The sequence below is a fragment of the Coenobita brevimanus genome, unplaced genomic scaffold, assembly GCF_032717465.1.
Source record: "Coenobita brevimanus isolate Jiangsu-jjx unplaced genomic scaffold, ASM3271746v2 jjx.HiC_scaffold_2572, whole genome shotgun sequence".
Classification (NCBI taxonomy): domain Eukaryota; kingdom Metazoa; phylum Arthropoda; class Malacostraca; order Decapoda; family Coenobitidae; genus Coenobita; species Coenobita brevimanus.
Genome location: NW_027643514.1, coordinates 44,389 through 65,926, shown reverse-complemented (window position 1 = coordinate 65,926; position 21,538 = coordinate 44,389). Strand labels below are relative to the sequence as shown.

Here is a 21,538-nt window from a genome sequence, read left to right as displayed (position 1 = left end):
CTCGCACCCTTACTCATCACACTACCCAAGTACTCGTGCTTAAATGCACTCACATTTTCCATTTCCTCGTCATCCTACCTCACTGTGCATTCATTGACTTCATTCCTCTTGAAGACCATAAATTTATTCTTTCCTACATTATTATTATGGAGAATGTGAGTACATTCAAGTACTTGGGTAGTGTGATGAGTAAGAATGGAACTTTGGGGGATGAAGTATGTGAAAGGGTACAGCAGGGAAGGAAGGTTGTTGGTTCACTGAAAGCAGTGATGAGAAATAGGTAGGTGAGTGTGTAAGTTAAGAAGTCACTGCATGATAGTATTGTGATCCCTACCCTGACGTATGGAAGCAGGGCGTGGACCTTGCAAGAGGGAAACAAGTCAAGAGTGAGAGCAGTGGAAATGAGTTACTTGAGAGGAGCATGTGGAGTGACATGGAGGGACAGGTTGACGAATGAAAAAATGAAGGAACGTTGTGGGGTGGATGTGGATGTGGTTGAGAAGATTAGGAGAAATACACTGAGGTGGTTTGGACATGAGGAGAGAATGGAGAGTGAAAGACTGACTAAGAGAGTGTATGTAGGTGAGGTGGAGGGAAGGAGAGGGAGGGGTAGACTGAGGATGAGGTGGAGGGATGGATTTGAGAGGTACCAGTATATGAGGGAGGGGGGGGTGAGTTGGGGGGAGGGTAGTCAAATGGTGGGTGACAGAGCAACTTGGAGGCGCTTTGTCTGCGGCCACCCTTTGCGGAATTAGGGCGTCGGGCTATAGATAGATAGATAGATGGATGATATGGGAGGAAATATTGTACTGAACAGCAGAATTATTATGACTCCTATGCCCACAAACGTCAGCTGTGTTTACAGCCACAGCCCTTGCATCTACTTCTTCCCAATCTGACCACTGTCACTCCATCCCTCACTCACCACTCAGCTGTTTTGCAGAAAATAAAATAAATATGTAGGAATTGCAGGCACAGTAATTTTGTCTGGCAAAACAAACATTTATTCCTGTCAACTAGATTTCTCTTCTTTGCCAGAGCAAATGCAATGATGAGTGAGTGCCCTGGGACACCACTTATCCCCCAGCCCATGATGATGGCTCAACAGGACCTGGTACTCAATAATTTTAGTTACACCTGTTTGGTTAGTGTGTTACATCTACTCAACCTCTGATCACTCTTTCAGTTATACTCATAGGTGATATGGTGATGGAAAGTAGTCAGATAAGGCATTAAAGGAGGTCTAGGGATCAGTCTAAGGTTCTATCTATTTATCTATAGCCCGACACCCAAATCCCGCAAAGGGTGGCCACAGACAAAACGCCTCCAAGTCGCTCTGTCACCCACCATTTGACTACCCTCCCCCCAACTCACTCTCCCCTCCTTCATGTACCTCTCAACTCCATCCCTCCACCTCATCCTTGGTCTACCCCTCCCTCACCCTCCCTCCACCTCACCTACATACACCCTCTTAGTCAGTCTTTCATTCTCCATTCTCTCCACATGTCTAAGGTTGCTGTTGTTACTTTTACAGAGGGGGAAGGGTGTGGGTTCCACTTGGCCTCAAACATAGCCTTATTAAACCCATGTTTTAATTGTCCCGGTATCCCATAAATCATTATCCGATCCACTTTCCATAATTTAACCCCATCAGATAATGGTGGTGTGCTGTACTGGCATTATTCTTAGGCATCAGAGTATTGAATCACCCTGTAGAAACTTGAAGCCTGCTTTTAAATGCAGAACTTGGGGAGGCAGGAGGGAGGGTTGTACCTTACCTGTCACTGGTTCACAGATCGCTGTCTCTGTCTGTCTGTACCTCATAAATGTTCATTTAAAAAAAAGATCAGTATTACTGTCAGGAACTGTGCATTACTTGTCTCTGGCCAACAGATTTCTCTGTTAGGCACGGTGTACTGCGGGTGTGTGATGCTGAGGATAGGAATGAGAATTGCAGATGGATGCTGCAGATGATAAGATGTAAAGTTTTGCAAATGGCTGTACACAACCTGTCTGGGAATACATTACCTGTCTCTAACTGTACCTTACCTGTCTCTGGCTCATAGATCTCTGTGTCAGGTAGGGTGTACTCTGGATGTGTGAGGTTGAGAGGTGTGCCCCTGTGTGCGATGGGGGCCTCCGCTCCACTGAGGGCAAACATCTCCTCCTCCTCCTCCTCCTCCATCGCAGCGCCCACCAGGCGCCCATTCTGCTTGAACACAGCATTAATGTCTGCAGTTCACTGAGATGGTTAACCATGTTGAAAATATGGAGAATGACAGACTGACCAGGAGAGGGAATGTCAGTGAGGCAGAGGGTAGGGGGAGTGGCAGACCATGCATGAGATGAAGGAATGGGGTGGAAAGGTATATGAGAGAGGGGATATGAGTTGGAGAGAGAGAGAGCAGCCTCTTGGCAGAGGACAGGGTGACATGGAGATGATTCATTTGTGATTATGTTTTCCATGATTAAGGTGTCTTGCTATAGGCAGATTGATGGTGAATTGTTTAGCAATGAAGATAGTATTAGCATTAGAATAATTTAAAAGAAAGAAAAAACCTGTCTGACACTATACTGCTTTACTGTACACAACAGGTTCAAGTGTTGTATAAGAAACTTTAATTTCTTACTCCTTTTAATTTTTTACTCTTTATTTTGAATATCTACCAGGAGTAGACTGTAGCACCAGTTGAACAGGGCGGCACTTCTGAGGTGGAGGGCAAGCTTATGCCAGGGAGAGCTGGAGCCCTCATTTCACCAGCCCTCAGGAATTGATCCTTACCATCCCCCTTTGCTGAACATTTTCAGTGCTTTCATTTACACAGAGAGTAGGCCAGCATATTCTCTTAATACCTGTACCTTCAACTGTCTACACCACACTATATGCACGTAAAATATCACACCTCCTATTTCCATTCCCTTTACCAATGGCCGCTACATTAACATCAGCAAACGAGGTGATATCTCGGATTGCCACCACCGGCAAGGTAGGGCTGGCAGCACAGGGTCCTCCTGGTTGCCATGAAGCGACTGTACCAGCAGCAACTGTTGCAAATTCTGTTCTTGCTTGTCAGCGGAGAAGAGCAGGTGCAGCCTTATTCTTCGCCAGTGTCCGTGCTTTCGGTACCAATTAGAATTCAGTTCATTTTTTCCTACAGTCCATATCCTCTCTAGCCTTGTTCCTCACAGAACCCCAAATTTCTCCCTCTACCGAATTTCCCCATTTTGTTTTCCTGGTTACCATCTCTTCACAAACTTCTGTAACAAGGGCGGCACCTGTTGTTATACCAAATCTGAATATGCAGTTGACACTGTTTTAAACTTCACCTCAACTAATTTTGATTACTCAATGTGTAAACTAAATTATCTAAATATTACCAAATGTGTCTGTGTAGTCTATCACTCCCTCAGTGCTTCTTCAGAACCCAGTGTATTTGACTCCATATCCACACAGTTGAGTAACTTTAACTTTGTCCTTAGCACCAAGATTACCATTTTGGGTGATTTTAACGTACTTAATGTTGAATGGTTATTGCATTCTGCCAGGATTGACGATGCTGGTCTAGAGTGCGAGCCGTTTGCAGAATCATTTAATCTCACACAGTTGGTAAAGCAACTAACCAGAATACCAGATAATCCTGGCCATAATGCCCATCTCTTGGATCTGTTCCAGACAAATAATCCAGATCAATACAGGATAGAAGTACTGTCACCACTTGGATCCTCTGACCACAGTCTCATCAAAGCCTCATTAGTCAGCCCCCCCCAGACCTCCCTATTCTGAACCTGTCAAGGTGACCCAATGGAACATTGATTATCTTGCTGACATTCCATGGCAGGCTATCTTCTCTAGTGATGTCAATTCTGTCCAGTCCCACATTAATGACTTAATACTGCCTGGTATAGATTTATTCATACCAGGTCAACAGTTAAGTAAAAGATCAAACTCTCCAAAATGGTTTGATAACAACTGTGCCAGAGCAATGGCCCAAAAGTCATTAGCATTTTTTTTTGTTTTTTTTTTTTTTTTTTTTTTTTTTTTTTTTACGTGTCCGACTCTGGGCAGAGGTTCAGGGCCTATTTCTTGGGGGCAGTGGCCTATCCCAAGGCCCAGTAGTCCTCCTACACCTCCACATGTCACCACTTTGGCACTAACACCCACTGTCCATATTGAATACATGCTAGGGCTGTCTCATACAGGACTGGTGTACTGGTATTAGCGGGGGTACTTTTATGACATGTCGGCGGGTCATCTGGTAGATCAGGAAAGTCTGCTTTTTAGGAAATTCAAATCCTTAAACTGTTCCCTGCCCCAGCCGGGATTCGATCCTGGGTCCATCAGGACTGCAAGCCGCCTCTCTACCGATTCAGCCACCGCATATAACTCTTACGTGTACGAAAAGTGTTAAGGATATGTATGATAAAAATGGTTTAATATATAGGACAGTACAAGTTTGACTCATTCCTGTGAAGATACAATTAGGTAACACACACACACACACACACACACACACACACACAATGTATACATTATCATTACCTCAGTGCAGTCTGTATCACTAAAGTCTTACCTGCATGGGGAACCTGAGAGGGTCTCGAACAGACTGCTGGTAGGAGTAAATAGGAGGTGGGATGGATGTGTGATCTGAGAGGGGAGACTGGTTGGCAAGGGTACCACTGCTGCTGCTGCCACCTTCAGACAAGTCCATGCTCTCTTCACTGCCTGGCTCTCCTGCACCCTCACCCTCCCACCTGAAGAAACGTGAAGCTGTAAGAGTTACTCCCCTTTTTGGAGTGTAGGGATTCAAGACCATGTTATCATAGTCCAAAACATTTAGAGATAGGAGAGAGTAAATGGTAATAGTCAATCCCATGTTGCACCCTTTAGAATGTATGGGTCTGAGTCTTGGCTACCTTTTTGTATTGTATGATATTGATTACAAAGACATCGACATGCTTGCATTCATCGGCTTCGGTCGCCTAATGACAACTCTAGACACTACTTGATCTCATGCAGCCACTTTGTTGTATGTTTTTTCCAGATCCATGAAAGCCATAAACACCTTATGGTCCTTCTCACAAGTTTTCTCTGTTATCTGTCTCACTGCAAATATTTGATCCACACATCCTCTGCCACTCCTAAAGCCACCCTGTTTATCACTTACTAGGACTTCTGATTTCTCTCTTACTTTCTCTGTAATAATTCTTCCATACACCTTCCCTACCACACTCAGTGAACTTATGCCATGATAGTTCATGCACTCACTTCACTCACTGTTATTTTTTTACAGGGGTACAATCACAGCCATTTTCCACTCTGCAGGCACAGTTTCACTCATCCATGCCTTCTTATATATCTCCAACAAGCATTTAATTCCTCTCTCACCACTACACTTAATCATCTCTGCATACACGTCATCAACCCCAGCTGCTTTCCCATTTTTCAGCCGCTTCACAGCACTCTTCACCTGTGCGAGTGTCACGTCTCCTGGCACTGCATTCCTTCTCTGCACACCCCTAAAACCAATCATGTTCACAGCCACTCTGCTCCCTCTATTCCCATTTATCAGGCTTTCAAAATATTCTTTCCATCTCGTCCTTGCTTCATCCCCATGGGTTAATAATCTACCACCTACATCCTTCACACCATCACATTGTCTTTCTTTTCTTCACTTCTACATTCCTGCATCGTTCCAGAAGGAGAGTTAATGAGACAAAAAGCCTTTGACTCCACCTTGTTGAGAAGAGTGTATGTGAGGAGCCTCCCCACACAAGAGAGTTATACTCTACACAGGGGCGAATAAAACATTGTGTGTGTGTGTGTGTGTGTGTGTGTGTGTGTAATACTCACACGTGTGGCCGCTACTCACGTGTCGTTCATCTTCACCTAGAAAGAAAAAAAAGAACAGGTTAGAGATAACTCTCTAAGTACAAACTCATTATGGGATCTGGCTATAGATAGATGGATAGACAATTTTTTGTTGTTTCCTTTTTGTCATTTTTTTGCTTACCTTTTGGGGTTCTCTTTTTATCAACTTTATTTTGCCATTTCCATTTTTCTTGTCTGTCTATTTTGTTTAATTTTCTCTATAAAGGCTCCAACATGCTTGCATGAGTCAGACTTAGTCACTTAATTACAGCTGTCTGTGCTGCTCAGTCCCTGGCAGCCTCCCTATTCAGTCCTTTATCCCAGAGGTCTATGACCTCATCCCAGGTCTTTTTTTGGTCTGCCTTTCACAACCCTACCCCCATCGTTCATACTTGTCACTTTCTACACCCAGTTGTCATCCCCCATCCTCTCCAGATACCCAGACCATCTCAGTATACCCCTCCTCACCACAACACCAATACACCTTTTATGTTTTCTCTTTATTTCGTATCATATATTTTTTTCTCAATTTTCTTCATTTGTCTTATAATAATTTAGCATTGGTTAAGAAGAGGTACATGATTGGATAATAAGGTGAAAGTCTTAGTGTTTTCTTGGTGGTAGGTAGGGGCACCCATCATCCTCTCACTCATTGCAGGGATGCCTTATGGTCTCTAAACTGAGTGACAAGCCAAATGGCTTCATGTTCCGAGGAAACCATTTACTGCACTGGGTGGTAACCATATAATCAGGATTTTTGGCCAGGTTAAATGTCCTTCAGATTCCCCTATCTAAAATCACTTAATCATGGCAAATGTTTCAGAGAGCCTTAGTGGGCCCAATACCTGCCCAGGACCCCAACCAAATGAGTAGATTCGCGTGGCCATGTGGAATGTGAGAGGTGTGAATGAGGAGAGCAAGAGGGTGGAAGTGGCGAATGTGTTCAGGAGTGCAAGATATTCCTTGATGGCACTGTGTGAAACAAAAATGAAAGGATGTGAGCTGGAGGAGTGGGAGGGTGTGAAATAAGTAAGATCGGGCATGAATGGGTAAGGAAGATGCAGGGAAGGAGTTGCTTTTTTGATGAATGAAATGTGGCAGAACTGAATAAGAGATTACAAATGTGTCAGCTGGAGATCTATGTATGTCAACTTCAAGTTTCAGTAGGTGAAAGTGGCAGTAATTGTAGCTTATGCACCGTGTGATGACGAGTGAGAGAGAGAAAGACAGGTTTTGGGATGAGCTGGATGAGGCAATGAGAGAAATGCCCAGGAGCTATAAAGTGATCGTAATGGGCGATATGAATAGATGGAACGGGGATCATGTTGAAAGGAGCCTGATTGATTGCGTGCTCGTGGAGAGGTCGATGATGGGAATGGTTGATGATACGAGGGCAGCGAGAGGACGATGTGGAGTTTCTGTCAGATCATATGACAGTGGTGTGCAAGATCAAGCTGAAAAAGTGAGGTGGACCAGGTGAGAGAGGAGCAGTCAGGGAGAAAGACTGAAAGTCGAGACGCTGAGGATCAAAGAAATGGCAGATGAATACAGGACCAAAGTAGGGGAGGAGTTAGAATAAGTGAATTGGAATGAAATGGATCTAGACAGCTTGTGGAATGCATATAGGGATTGCATTGTTAGGAATGCAAGGATCTAGACAGCTTGTGGAATGCATATAGGGATTGCATAGTTAGGAATGCAAAAGCAGTGTGTGGTGTGGCAAGGGTAACAAACAAGAAAGGTATGGCGTGGTGGTTTGAAAAGGTTAAGAGAGCAGTGGAGGAAAAGAGGAAGAAGTGGCTAGAGAGGTTACAGAACAGGAGTTCAGTTGAAATAAGAACTGAATATATTGAGAGAAGAAGCACATAAAGAGACTAGTGAAGAGGAAAAAGGAGAAGGTAAATGATGATCTAAGAAGAAAAATGAATGAAAATTACTCTGAAAATAGGAAGTTATTCTGGAAAGAGGTGCAGAAATGTAGAAGTGACAGCGGAAAGAAATGTGAAAGTGTGAAGGACGTAAGTGGTATATTATTGACCCATTGGGATGAAGTAAGGACCAGGAGGGAAGAGTATTTTGTAAGTCTGATGAATGTGAATGGAGAGAGCAAAGCGACAATTAACATGACTGGTTTTGGGGGTGTACAGAGAAGGAATGCAGTGCCAGGAAACGTGGCACTTGCAAAGGTGAAGAAAGCTGTGAAGTGGCTGAAAAATGGGAAAGCAGTTGGAGTTGATGAGGTGTATACAGAGATGAAAAAGTGTAGTGAAGAGAGCAGAATGAAGTACTTGTTGGGGATATGTAAGAAGGCATGGATGAGTGAAACTGTGCCAGCAGAGTGGAAAAAAGCAGTTATTGTACCCCTGTACAAAAGTGAAGGTGAGTGAAGTGAGTGCAAGAATTTTTGTGGCATAAGTTATTGAGTGTTGTAAGGGAGGTATATGGAAGAATTATTGTAGAGAAAGTAAGAGAGAGTTGTCAGAAGTCCTAGTGAGTGATGAACAGGGTGGCTTTAGGAGTGGCAGAGGATGTGTGGATCAAATATTTTCAGTGAGACAGATAGTGGAGAAGGCCTGTGAGAAGGACGATAAGGTGTTTATGGCATTTATGGATCTGGAAAAAGCATTCAACAATGAAGACAGAGAAGGACTGTGAAAGGTTTTGCGCATGTGCGGTGTAGATGGTAAGCTGCTAGGTGCCGTCACGAGTTTTAATGAAGGTAGTGAAGCATGTGTAAGGGTAAATGGGCATCGAAGTGGATGGTTCACAATCGGTGTGGGCATTCAACAAGGTTGTGTGATGTCCCCATGATTGTTAAATATATATATATGGATGAGGTGATGAGAGAAGTAAAAACACGAGTAATGGAAAGAGGGACTGTGGTGGTAGTGAATGGTGATGGATGGAATATCTCAAATTTGTTGTATGCTGATGATGCAGTGCTACTTCCAAACCCCGGACAAGAGCTTGGTAGTCTAATTCAGAATTGTGCTGATGTCTGTGAGTGTCGTGCCTTGAGGGTAAATGTAGAAAGGAGTAAAGTGATAGTCTCCCAGTGTGATGTTACAGTGAATGGAGAGAGACTGGAATTGGTGAGAGAGTTCAAATACCTGGGTACAGTGATAGAAAAGAGAGGAAAATCTGCTGAACTGGAAAGTAGTGGGACACAAGGAAGGAAAGTAGTTGGTGCAACGAAGGCCTTGACGTGAAACAGAGGCTTGAGTGCTGCAGCTGAGTGATGCATACATGAAGGAGTGTTAGTGCCAACTTTAACATATGGATGTGAGAGTATGGTGTGGCATGAAAATGAAAAGTCAAGAGTGAGAGCAGTAGAGATGTGACTGCTGAGGAATGTATGTGGAGTACAGAGAGTGGACAGGATATGAAATAATGTGATTCGTGAAAGGTGCGGAGTGAGGAAGTCTGTGGACACCAGAATCGAAGAGAGTGTACCGAGATGGTATGGTCATCTGGAAAGAATGGATAACCACAGGGTGGTGAAAAAGATATATCTGAGCGAATTTGAAGAAAGGAGGAGGCGAGGTAGGCCAAGGAGAAGGTGGAGGGATATGGTGGATGTGTGTGTGAGGAAGAGAGGTATGGAAGTCAGTGAGGCTAGGGAACTGACAAGAGACTGAGCTGGCTAGATGAATGTTGTGAGAAGTGCATGATCAGGGATTTGGCACCCCTTTTTAATGTGACAGCGTCTGGAATGACACTTTGGATACGTTTATGTGAAGCTACAGAATGTGTTGAATGGTTTTGGCGTGTCAGATAGAGCCAGAATTCCGGAGGCTTGAACAATGAGTGAATGGAAGCGTGGCCCATTGGGTTGGGCAAATGTAGGTTCTCTGGACGTTGTTAACCCTCACCCTGCCCCCAGGGTTGGAAAGGGGGTCCAAATGATGATGATGATGATGATGATGATGATGATGATTGTTATTATTGTTATTATAATATCCCTACGCGACGCCTCACCAACCACTCACTCAATGTATTGCTGCTTTGGTGTTTGCGCTTTCCTCTCTTCCTTCTTTCTTCTTCTTTCATTATTTCCTTCATTCTTTCCTCTTCCTTCTCCCTACAGGTGACTCTGCACTGAGTGACAAGCCAAATAGTTTCCTTTACACCTGGAAACCATTTACTATGCTGGGTGGTAACCATATAACCAAATTATGGCACCTGGTGGTTTAGTGGGTAATTAAGGTGCTCCAATCAGATTGAGCCGGTGCATGTTTATATCCAAGGAATGATTTGGGTTTATTGTTGGGGTTTATTGCCACTCAAGGATGTGAGGCTGGTCACTCTCATCTTAAATGCCAGGACCAGCTTGCCTAGCCCCTGGCTCCTACATTTCTCGTGGGGTGACATTGGATTGGTTGATGGATGAATGGATGGATTGTTATTTTAAATTTTATTTTTGTTACTACTTCTGCTACTATTACTACTGCTAATATTTTTTTTCACTTAAGATCACCTCCATCCATATTTTATATTATAGTGTGAAGATCAGTACCAATCTTCATAATACGAGGCCCCATTTGGAGTTGTAATGTGAAGTACAGGTACTACTGCTACTACTGCTGTTACTATTACTACTACAGTTGTTATTGGCACCATAACAATTTTCATACTACAGACGAATCTCATACATGATAATACCGTACATTCGAGAGAGAGAGAGAGAGAGAGAGAGAGAGAGTTTAATATACACATCCCAGGCCTGTTATTTTCTTGAACTGAATAACTTTTCCAGGATGAAAGGCCTCATCAACTCTGCTTAATTTTTACAGTAAAATATTCACGGGTCCAGAAAGATGACGGTAATATTTGGAGAGAGAAAAAGGGGTTGTGGGGTGGTGGTGATTATGATGACGTTGATGATGGTAACAATTATTATAAAGCTGCTGCAGCTGCTGGTGATGATGATGATAATGATGATGGTAATGATGATAATGATCCTTCTGCCACTGCTGCTGCTGTTGTTGTTGTTGCTGCTGCTGCTGATGATAATGGTTGAACAGTAACATTAGGAGTGACACTAAAGAAAGGAACAAGGAAAGATGAGGAACATGAAGAGAGACCTAGCAATGACCCGAAGAGACTGGAGGAGGGATTGGAGAGGGAAGAGAGGAGGGGAAGAAAGAACAGAGGAGGAGGGAAAAGGGAGGGCTCGAGAAAGACGAAAAGGATGAATGATGAGAAATGTGAGGGGAGGAGAGACTAAAGGGAAGGAAGAGAGAAAGGGTAGAAAGAGAGGAGAGGGAGGAAGAGAGGAGTGACAGGAGGAAGAGAGGGAAAGGTAGATAAGGAGGGGAAAGAGAGAAGGGAAGCAAGTGAGAAGAGGAAGAAAGAGAGGAGAGAAACAAGTGAGAAGAGGAAGAAAGAGAGGAGGGAAGCAAGAGAACAGGGGGAGGATGAGAGGATAGACGGGGAAGGAAGGGAGAGAGGAGGGAGAGGAAGAAAGGATTGCGTGAGAGGAGGAAATGAAGAAGGAGAGGAAGAGAGAAAATAAGAAGAGTGTAGGAGAGGAAGATATGAGATGGATGAAAAAGAGAGAAACGAGAGGAAAAGAGTGGGAGAGGAAAACAGAACTGTGAGGAAGAAACTGGCAGAAGGGGAGAGGTGCGGAAGATGAGAGACTCAGGCTAGGAGGAATAGAGAAGGGGGACGACGAAAGGAGAGGAATGGAGAAAGAGAAGGGGTAGGGAGCGAGCTGAGGGAGGAAAAGGGTTAAGAAGGGAAGAGACGAGGAAATGAATGGATCAGAGGTAGAGGTGAGGAAGAGAAGAAAGAGGGGCGGCACGAAGAGATACGAGGGCAAGGGGGAAAGGAATGAATGGAAGAGATAGCGAAGGAAAATAGAGAGGAGGGGGATGGAGAGGTGATAGAGGGAGGGAGCGCACAGGAATGGAGGGAGGGAGGGAGAGAACAGGGACGGAGGGAGGGAGAGAACAGGGATGGAGGGAGGGAGGGAGAGAACAGGGATGGAGAGGAGAGAGGAAGATATGAGAAATGGTGGGAAGAAAGAAGGGAGAGAACGGAGCGGGGATATAAAGGGAGGACGGGAGAGAGGAGAGAAAATAAGAATGGAGAGAAGATAAGAAAACAGACAGAAGGAAAGGAGGGAAGAGTAAAGGGGAGAGAGAGGAGAGGCAGGATAATGGTGGGAAAGTTGAAAACAGGAAACAGGAAAAGGAGAGGAGATAGAAGGAAGTAGAGACAGAAACCGCAGAGAGAGAGAGAGAGAGAACTAAAGGACACGTATTGTTGACACCCAGACCCGGTACACAACACTGTACCCAGTCCGCGGTGCAACACACACACACACACACACACTGTAAAAAACTGCATAAAAAGAGAGACGACAAAGACGTAAGGAAATTTAGTTTCCCAAATAGGGCAATTGATCAGTGCAATGCACTACCGAAGGAAATAGTGTGTGCCAAAACAATTCATAAATTTAAGGATATGTACGATAAATATGGTTTAAGACACGGGACAGTACGAGCTTGACTCATTCCTGTAAAGAGGCAATTAGGTATGAACACACACACACACACACACACACACACACACACACACACACACACACTGTAAAAAACTGCATAAAAAGAGAGACGACAAAGACGTAAGGAAATTTAGTTTCCCAAATAGGGCAACTGATCAGTGGAATGCACTACCGAAGGAAATAGTGTGTGCCAAAACAATTCATAAATTTAAGGATATGTACGATAAATATGGTTTAAGACACGGGACAGTACGAGCTTGACTCATTCCTGTAAAGATACAATTAGGTAAGAACAATTAGGTAAGAACAAACAGATACTTGCACACAGAACAGGCGAAACTTGGAATGTAACATCCGTAGACTGTCAGGCAGCAAGATTTCTTAATTAACGAATATATAGCCGATCGAAAGTTAGGTTAGGTCACTTTGGGCAGGGTTTGGTCTGATTAGGTAATTTTTGGTTGGGTTGGCTTCAGTTCGACTAGATATAGACGGATTAGGTTAGATTGCTTTAGAATACGTCGGTTTTGATAGGTTTTGGGTTGGGTTTTATTTGGTTGGGTTAGGCTGAGTTAGGTTCGGTTGGATTAGGTCATTTTAGGCTTGACTGGGTTGGGCTAGGTCAGGTATGGTATGGTTAAGTGAGACTGGGTAGGATTAGGCAGTGTTACATGCGGTTAGGCTGCGTCAGAATTAGTTAGCTTAGGTAGGGAGGTTATGTGAGACAGTGAGGTTAAATACAAATAGACTGGGTTAGGTGAGGTTAAGTTAGATTAGTTTCGGTTATTTTAGGTTGAATTAGGTCACTCGAGGTTAGGCCAGGTTCAGTTCCAGCAAATATAGATAGGTTAGGCGAGACTGGCCTAAAATAAGACTCAGAAAACGTTATAAACACAACCCCCTCCTCCCATCTGATTCTGTGACCTACGTCTTGGCTTCAGTCTTTCTCTCCCTATTTCACTCTCTCGTAAAAGTCTTGGTCCCTGTCGAAACGCCTAAATTTACTGCATTGTCAAAGTGGTTTATGCACTGCGGTCTTTTGTTGGTCGGTCCTTCCAAATCCAAGTATCGCACGAGGTGGACGTGGTTTTGTGTGTGTGTGTGTGTGTGTGTGTGTGTGTGTGTGTGTGTGTGTGTGTGTGTGTGTGTGTGTGTGTGTGTGTGTGTGTGTGTGTGTGTGTGTGTGTGTTCGTGTGCGCTTAAAGCTGTGTGTACTTGAGTAATGCCCACATGCACACACAAATGCCTGGACAGTAGTGTGTGTGTGTGTGTGTGTGTGTGTGTGTGTGTGTGTGCGCAAACGTGTGTACTTGACTGATATCCACATGAATACACACAAAGGCCAGGACACACATAGTAGTTGTTTATGTGTGTGGGTTTATGAATAGACTACACTGACACTCAGGCCAGGACAGACATAGGGTAGTGTGTGTGTGCGTATGTGTTTGTATGTGTTAACAGAATACACATACACAGTACCATGTGTGTGAACAGAATATGTAGAGCAGCATGTGTGTGTGTACGTGTGAATAGAATACACATGTAGACGTGTGTGCTACCCACACTGACACCCTCTAATTCTTTCAGCCAGGATTGGAGACGTAGCGTGTATATGTCAGGACTCCATATTATAATTACAAATCATAACAGATAGCATGATGGATAGATAGATAGATAGATAGACAGACAGATAGATAGAAGCAGCAAGTACGTGCCGACATTCAAGTGCATATACATACATACCAGTTCTCACAAACCACTTACTAAAGTCAGTCAATAATATCTTTACAAACACTCCCGACGCAGTGCCAAGCGACATAGGTTTCATATAGTCAGGGAGCCCACTGGAGTTCATTTACACTTTTGGGAACGAAAGGTTTGATAATGTTGATCGGCTGCTACTAATATGGGAATGAAAAAAAAAAAATTTCTTAAGTTCAACATTCCTGGGGTTTAGAGGGGGCAGGCCCCCAAGCCCCCCAAAAATAGGCCTTTATTTACACATTGGTGAACAAGACTGAAAATAACATGGATCAATACCATTATACTACTGAGTTGAAATATGCAACTTAAGAAAACAAAATTTCAGGGGTTTCCATTTAAGAAGGGTTCATTTGGAGGGTTCAATAGGCTTTTAATTACACTTCCGAGAACAAGGTTGAAACTCATACTGGTGAATGACCTTACATACCTTATCCAAAATACATCACTTAAGAAAATATATTCCCTGGCATTTTTGTTTAAGAAAGGTGAGTTATGGTGTCAATTGGCCTAAAACAGATTATATTAGGAACTTGGGAGATCAATCCTATAACTTACTTTGATCATATCTTTTGTATTCCTAATAGAAAAAAGCAACTTAAGAAGCAATAGTATCAGGCGTTTTTATATTAGAAAGGTTCTTGTTGAGGGACCAAAAGCATATCGGTTACACTTTGGAGAACAAAGTTGAAGCTCGTGTTGGTAGATGACTTTACGTAACATGTCCAAAGTTCATTAGTTAAAAATGACATTCACTGGCATTTTTGCATTCTCTGCAGGTATGGTGTGGTGATTTCAGTTTAAGAGACCTTCTACTAAAGACTGACGCTGTTTCAAAATGGCTGCACGAGAAGATTATACTGGTATGTTTATCACTCAGCTCGTATTCTTTTCTTTTCAGTCACAAATTGGTTATTGATGAGAACTGACATAAATTATTGATATTGTTTAACCATAAGGAGTCTACATGATTCCTTTTGTCTTTCTTTTACAGAATCTACCCAGCAGCCAGTGCCCTCCAGATGTCTTGTACATGTTCTGCCCATTGAATCAAAGATTCTACCCTGGGAACCTGACAAATGGAATGTACTAACACGTGTTGCCGAAGATAGGAAACAGTGCAAAAACTTCCAAACATCAAAGTACAGAGCAGTTATTGAGGCGTTACCAAGTGACCCAGGAGAGGATGATGGCTACCACAGCAAATGTTATAAGAATTTTACTGCTATTCAACCTGTGTCTAGGCCTATTCATGACACTTCAGGCCCAGAAAGAAAGATTTTGCGCTCCGAATTATCATCATCATCTGCATGTGTTAGCCCTATTAGCTCTACTAGTAGAAGAGAGTCTACTGTGGGTATTTTTCCCAGTACATGTTTGTTTTGTGACAAGAAGGTTAAAACACGCCCAGATGAAACAAAAGAGCTCCCAGGAAAACTACTAACTAAGCAAGCAGAAGAAAAGATCAGGGAGATAGCAAATATCCTCAAACTATCACACGTACTAGTCAAAATTAGTGGAGTTGACCTAATAGCTAAAGAAGCCCAGTTCCACCACAGTTGTCGATCCTTACACATACGGAGGGCAGATAGGGCAAGAGGATATGATCTACCACCAGTTGCTGAGGAACGTGTTAGTGCCAAGTTTCCCCTTGACTGTATCTATTTATATGTCAAAGACAACATCATTGATTGCCAAAGACCTGAACGTCTTACATCCATCTATGAACAGTATATAGATCTCTGTACAGAACTTGAAGTAGTCCCTACAGTAAGCAAACCACAATATCTGGGAGATCTTTTGACCAAAAAATTTCAGGGCACAATTTTATTGCATTCTCCAGAGTCCCGCCGGCAAGGGGTGATTGTCCACAGCACAGATATTGAGTATGATTCCATCAAGACAGTGTATGACTTTACATCATCTCCCGAGGGTCAGATCACAAAAGCTGCCTTACAGCTCAGACAGGCCCTAAAGGCTGTTACGAAAGAGCCACTCCCAGATCCACTAACTGTTGAAGCTGTGAACCATGGTGAGGGAGAACCTCCTGAACTTGTCAAGACTTTCTTTCAGACACTAATTGGAGGACCCAAAACCGGACAATATTCAGACTCAGTAATGCGCCGCTCTGATTCCTTGAGCCAGGATGTACTCTTTTTGGTCAAGAATGGTCACCTGAAACCGAGAAAGCATATATTGATGGGTTTGTCACTGAAGTCCCTTACTGGTAGTAAGAAGATTCTTACACTTCTAAACTGAATGGGACACTCTCTTAACTACCATGCTGTTGAAGAAATTGAGACCAATCTTGCCTATGCTATATTGGACAGACAGCTGAATTGTCCAGCTGGTACGGTTTCTGGAGTACCGTGTGGATTGGCCTTTGACAATTATGATGAAGTAACACACACACTATCAGGGTCCGACACCTTGCATGACATAATGGGCATATTATATCAGACTCAGAGGAGGTCGCCCCCTACAGAACCCTCCCCACAAAGAGGTAGGCAGAATGAAGATAAACCTAAAGAAGACATGTCCCTGCCAAAGATGGAAGGTAAGAAAAGGAGGAGGAAATTAGATGTCCTAGATAAAGACCTGCCACCCTACAGGAAAAAGCCAAGAATGAATGACTTCTCCTATGACAACAAGGATTTATGCAGCAACATGGATCTCTCAGTTCCATCAAGAAAGCTGGACTTTTTATGGATGGTGATGCATGCTCTGGGAATGGAAGGTATTCCCATGTGGACTGGGTTCAATGGTCAAACTTACATAGATGATCTTCCAAAACAGTCAGTCCTCTACATGCCTAACATCAGCCAATCCCCAACAAGTAGTGATGTTGTTGTGGAGACTCTTTGTATTACTCAGAAATGTGCAGAGGAATGCGGACAGCCATATGGTGTTGTGACATATGACCTGGACGTTGCCACAAGGGCCATAAAGATACAGATGACTGAGCAACCAAGGTTTGACAACATATTCATTATGTTTGGAGTGTTTCATGTACAGATGTGCCTATTTAGAGCTATTGGAAAGATCATCAAGGAGTCTGGAATGCCAGAAATGTTAGTTGAAGCTGAAGTCCTCGCATCAGGGTCACTAAAAGGTTTCTTGGAGTGCAAGAACTTCAATAGATGCAAACGCTTACACCCAATGCTAGCACCTGCCTTTCAGATACTACATTTCCGTGAATTCTGCAGGGAGCACCAAGATGAAGTGGACTCTCTCAGTGATATCCTAAAATCCTCAGCATCAGACAAGAAGGAGAGCAGGAATCAGCTCTGCACCACTTCAGAATTCAACATGCTCTTTGATGAATATACTCGTTACTCTCAGTCAACACTTGATGGAAAGCATGGCCCAACCGCCAGATTTTACATGCAGTACATAAATAGAATCAACCTGTACCACACCATCGACAGAGCAGTCAGAGAGTGTGATGTCAACCTGTACACATGGGCACTCACTCAAGCAGTTGACATCTTTTTCGGGACCAATCGACAAAATTATGCCAGGTGGATGTCAAAGCATCAACTTGATCTGATGAATCTACCTTCCACACATCCAGGCCTAAAAGAAATGCTGAACGCTGGACTTTTCAGTATCCGAAGAACAGAAAATCAGTTCAGCAGAATTCCGGTAGATCTGACTATTGAGCAAACAATAAATGCAGATGCTGCATCAAGGATGACAGGCTACACAGATTCCACCAACAACTTCACTGCCCGTCTCCGATGGAGTGCTACCAAAGGTGCCAGAGCTGGATTCATAAGTGCATTCCTTGAAATGGCTGGAATGAGTAAATCTGGTGACATGCAGGCAGAGCTAACACCAAGCCGTATCGCACATGACAACAAGGACCTCAGAAAATTGCTAAAGACGATCGACCAAGACTTTGCCACTCCATTCACTGTAAAATTAGAGTTCCTTGTTAATATTCAGACAGGGAAAGCGGCTACAGCTGAAATTTCTGAGTCATTACTTAAGATTGAGAGCAAAGGCAGAGAAAAGCATGATGATTTCATCTCAGAGTGTGTGGAAGATGCTGAAAGATTCGAGAAGCCCATCACCCAAATTTCCTCGAGGACATTTGCTGACCAAGGTGCAAGAAACAAGCGGGCAAGCTATCCACTTGTGAAGGAACTCAGGTGTACTAGGGACCTCTTTGGACGGATTGCCATCATCGCTGCAAAAAGGAAAGTAGACCTGGAATACCTCCTGCAGTACCCTCTCACTCCTGTACCTCTCACTATGTGTCAGACAGATGGCACTATGGTGTCCATTGCGCATGGGAAGAAGGTCGACCTTTTCAGAGTCCTTAAGGAAAGAGTAACAGTTCATGGTTCCCCAGTGAAAATAAAATCAAGCATAGTTGATGGTAACTTCCTCCTTCACTGTCTTCCACCAAATCTACCCCCAACATACGGTGGACTTTCACGAGCTTTCCTGAAGTTAGTCCTGACTCAACCTTCAAAACGGGTAGACATTGTCTTTGATACATATGAAGAACCTTCCATTAACGATAATGAGCGTGAGCGCCGTGGGGTGGAGGACACCATTTATGTCATCACTGCAGCAGAACAAATTCGTCCACGCAACCTTCAGAAAGCTCTAAAATCCCGATCCTTCAAACAAAATCTACCCCGCTTTTTTGTGAAAGATTGGGCAGACAAGCAGCATTTTGCAGAGCTGAATGGTAGTGTAGACACAAGCTGTGTGCGGTTCAGGGGAATCAGTGGGTATGTTGAAGTTACACCAGTAACTCACTTGGATTGTAACCATCCAGAGGCAGACACAAGAATCTGTCTCCATGCAATTGATTCAGATATCTCTCTCCAGCACCCAGGTGACATAGTTGTGAGGGCCTCAGATACTGATGTTGCTGTTATCCTCTTACACCATTGCCATCGTATGAAAACCAATGTGTGGATGGACACTGGCACCAAAGGTCAAGGCAACAGGTGCTACGTCAATATTTCAGCCATAGCCAGCAAGATTGGATCCAAAGTCTGTGAAGCCCTGCCAGGTTTTCATGCTTGCACAGGATGCGATTACACCTCATTCTTCATTAGGAAAGGAAAGAAGCGCCCTCTGAAAATTGCTGAAGACAGTCAAGTCTACCTTGGTTGCTCTCTCTGCATTGGCAATGGGTGAAGTAGATAAACCAACATACAAACTTCTCGAAGAGTATACTGCCAAGATATATGGTGCAAAGAAGGTAATGCCCCTGAACAAGCACAGGTTCCTATGTTTCGAGAAATCGTTTGGACCAAAGAAAGGCAAGGGGCTGTTTGCAAGTCTGAAGGGTGTAGATACAAGCAGTATTCCACCCTGTGAAAATGTCATTCAGCAGAAGATACATCGCAGCAACTTTGTGGCAATGACATGGCATGCAGCATGTGACAAGGTGATCCCCAAAGGGCCGTTAAAAGGATGGGAACTCGTGGACAATGCCTACCAAACTGTGTGGTTCACCAGTTCCCAGATGCCAGACTCTGTTCTCCCTGATTCTGCTTATCCAACCGACGATGACAGTGATGCTGAGACTCCAGAGCAATGCTTCGACTCAGACTTCGATGACAGTGAGAGTGATGTAGATGTATGCAGTGAGACTGATGATGACTCTGACTGATAGTAAAGTAAAATATAGCTTGTTTCTCCAAGTTCCTAATATAATCTAATGTGATTGAAAATCTACTGAACTCTCCAAAAGAACCTTTCTTAAATGGAAACCCCTGAAAACATTGTTTCTTAAGCTGGTTATTCAAATTAGGGATGCAAAAGATATAAGCAATATGAAATTCACCATTGTTCTCTGAAATGTAATTATAACCTATTTTTGACCCCACCTGGCCCTAACTGACCTTTCTTAAGCAAAAATGCCAGGGAATATATTTTCTTAAGTGATGTATTTTGGATAAGGTATGTAAGGTCATTCACCAGTATGAGTTTCAACCTTGTTCTCGGAAGTGTAATTAAAAACCTATTGAACCCTCCAAATGAACCCTTCTTAAATGGAAACCCCTGAAATTTTGTTTTCTTAAGTTGCATATTTCAACTCAGTAGTATAATGGTATTGATCCATGTTATTTTCAGTCTTGTTCACCAAAGTGTAAATAAAGGCCTATTTTTGGGGGGGCTTGGGGGCCTGCCCCCTCTAAACCCCAGGAATGTTGAACTTAAGAAATGTTTTTTTTTTTCATTACCATATTAGTAGCAACCGATCAACATTATCAAACCTTTCGTTCCCAAAAGTGTAAATGAACTCCAGTGGGCTCCCCTACTAATAGCACTTTTTTTTTTTTTTTTTAGGGATTTATGTGTATTAAACCTTAAGGATTCTTTAGTATGTTGCATTTATTGTTTTGATATAGACACAATTTCCATCAGTAACCTTCAGAATGACACCAAGGTATAATGTACAAAATCTTTGCCAAGTCAAGGTGGACAAACCAAAAATGTTCTAACTCACTTTTCAGAAGGGCGGTAATAGCCGTAGTTGTAGTGGTAGGTGTAGTAGTAGCAGTAGATAAGATTTGAAGACAGATGGCCTAGGGTAACCTCTTCTGACCAGTTAATTTCCCCACAGGTTAAAGGCCACTGTGTTACAAGGAGCCTGCAGCACCAACCCCAATGTAGCATTGTTGCCCATCGCAGCATCGACATCAATCGCAGCATCACTAACCCCATCGCAGCAACGACATCAATTGCAGCATCACTAATCCCACTGCAGCATCGACATCAATCGCAGCATCACTAACCCCATCACAGCATCGACATCAATCGCAGCATCACTAACCCCGTCGGCAGTGGTAACACCAACACAGCAACAACGGAAACATCAACACAAGTTTCACAGGCAGCCCCTGAAAATGTGGCAGGTTTTTAGGAGATAATTTCAGCTCTGTTGATAATTTAACTCTTTGTCTGTGGAGGTGTTCAATACAGATCTTAGTTAACTCTTAATGTATTGGTGCTGGAGTGGCACTACTAGGATGAAAGGGGGGAGATTGCCTTCCCTATCCCCCAACAGGAGAAAGGTGCACTACAGAAGGGTAACTCAGCCTGCCATCCACTGAATTCATATTCTGATGGGCCTGGGGTTGCAACTACTACAGCTACTAGTACACGAGAACAAATATGAACAAATCCATTTGACATCATTTGTCTGGCTCAATTCCCTGGTAATAGTCCCTCATGTACTTCCTTAATCCCAGAAAGGAAGATTGTGGACTGCAGCAGAACATGACAATCCTATGGTTCTGCATTATTTACATAATTCTTAATGACTAGTATTATTCTTGTGTTACTCTTTTGTTACTACTCAAGACTGAATATGAAAAGATAGCAGTTTAGATAAATAGGTAGTAGGAAACGGGGTTGTAGATAGA

General features: G+C 43.3%; 1 protein-coding gene across 1 annotated transcript in view; it reads right to left on the bottom strand.

Moving 5' to 3' along the window:
* Window positions 1-20,690, bottom strand: part of LOC145389872 (uncharacterized) — a 46,021-nt gene extending 25,331 nt beyond the window's left edge. The window contains exons 1-4 of the mRNA XM_080264999.1: window positions 20,620-20,690; window positions 5,871-5,887; window positions 4,572-4,752; window positions 2,050-2,209 (exon numbers count right to left, since the gene is read on the bottom strand). Of these exons, the coding sequence (XP_080121125.1) occupies window positions 2,050-2,209; window positions 4,572-4,752; window positions 5,871-5,881 (352 nt within the window). The 5' untranslated portion in view covers window positions 5,882-5,887; window positions 20,620-20,690. The remainder of the gene's footprint in view (window positions 1-2,049; window positions 2,210-4,571; window positions 4,753-5,870; window positions 5,888-20,619) is intronic.
* Window positions 20,691-21,538: the final 848 nt, after the last annotated feature.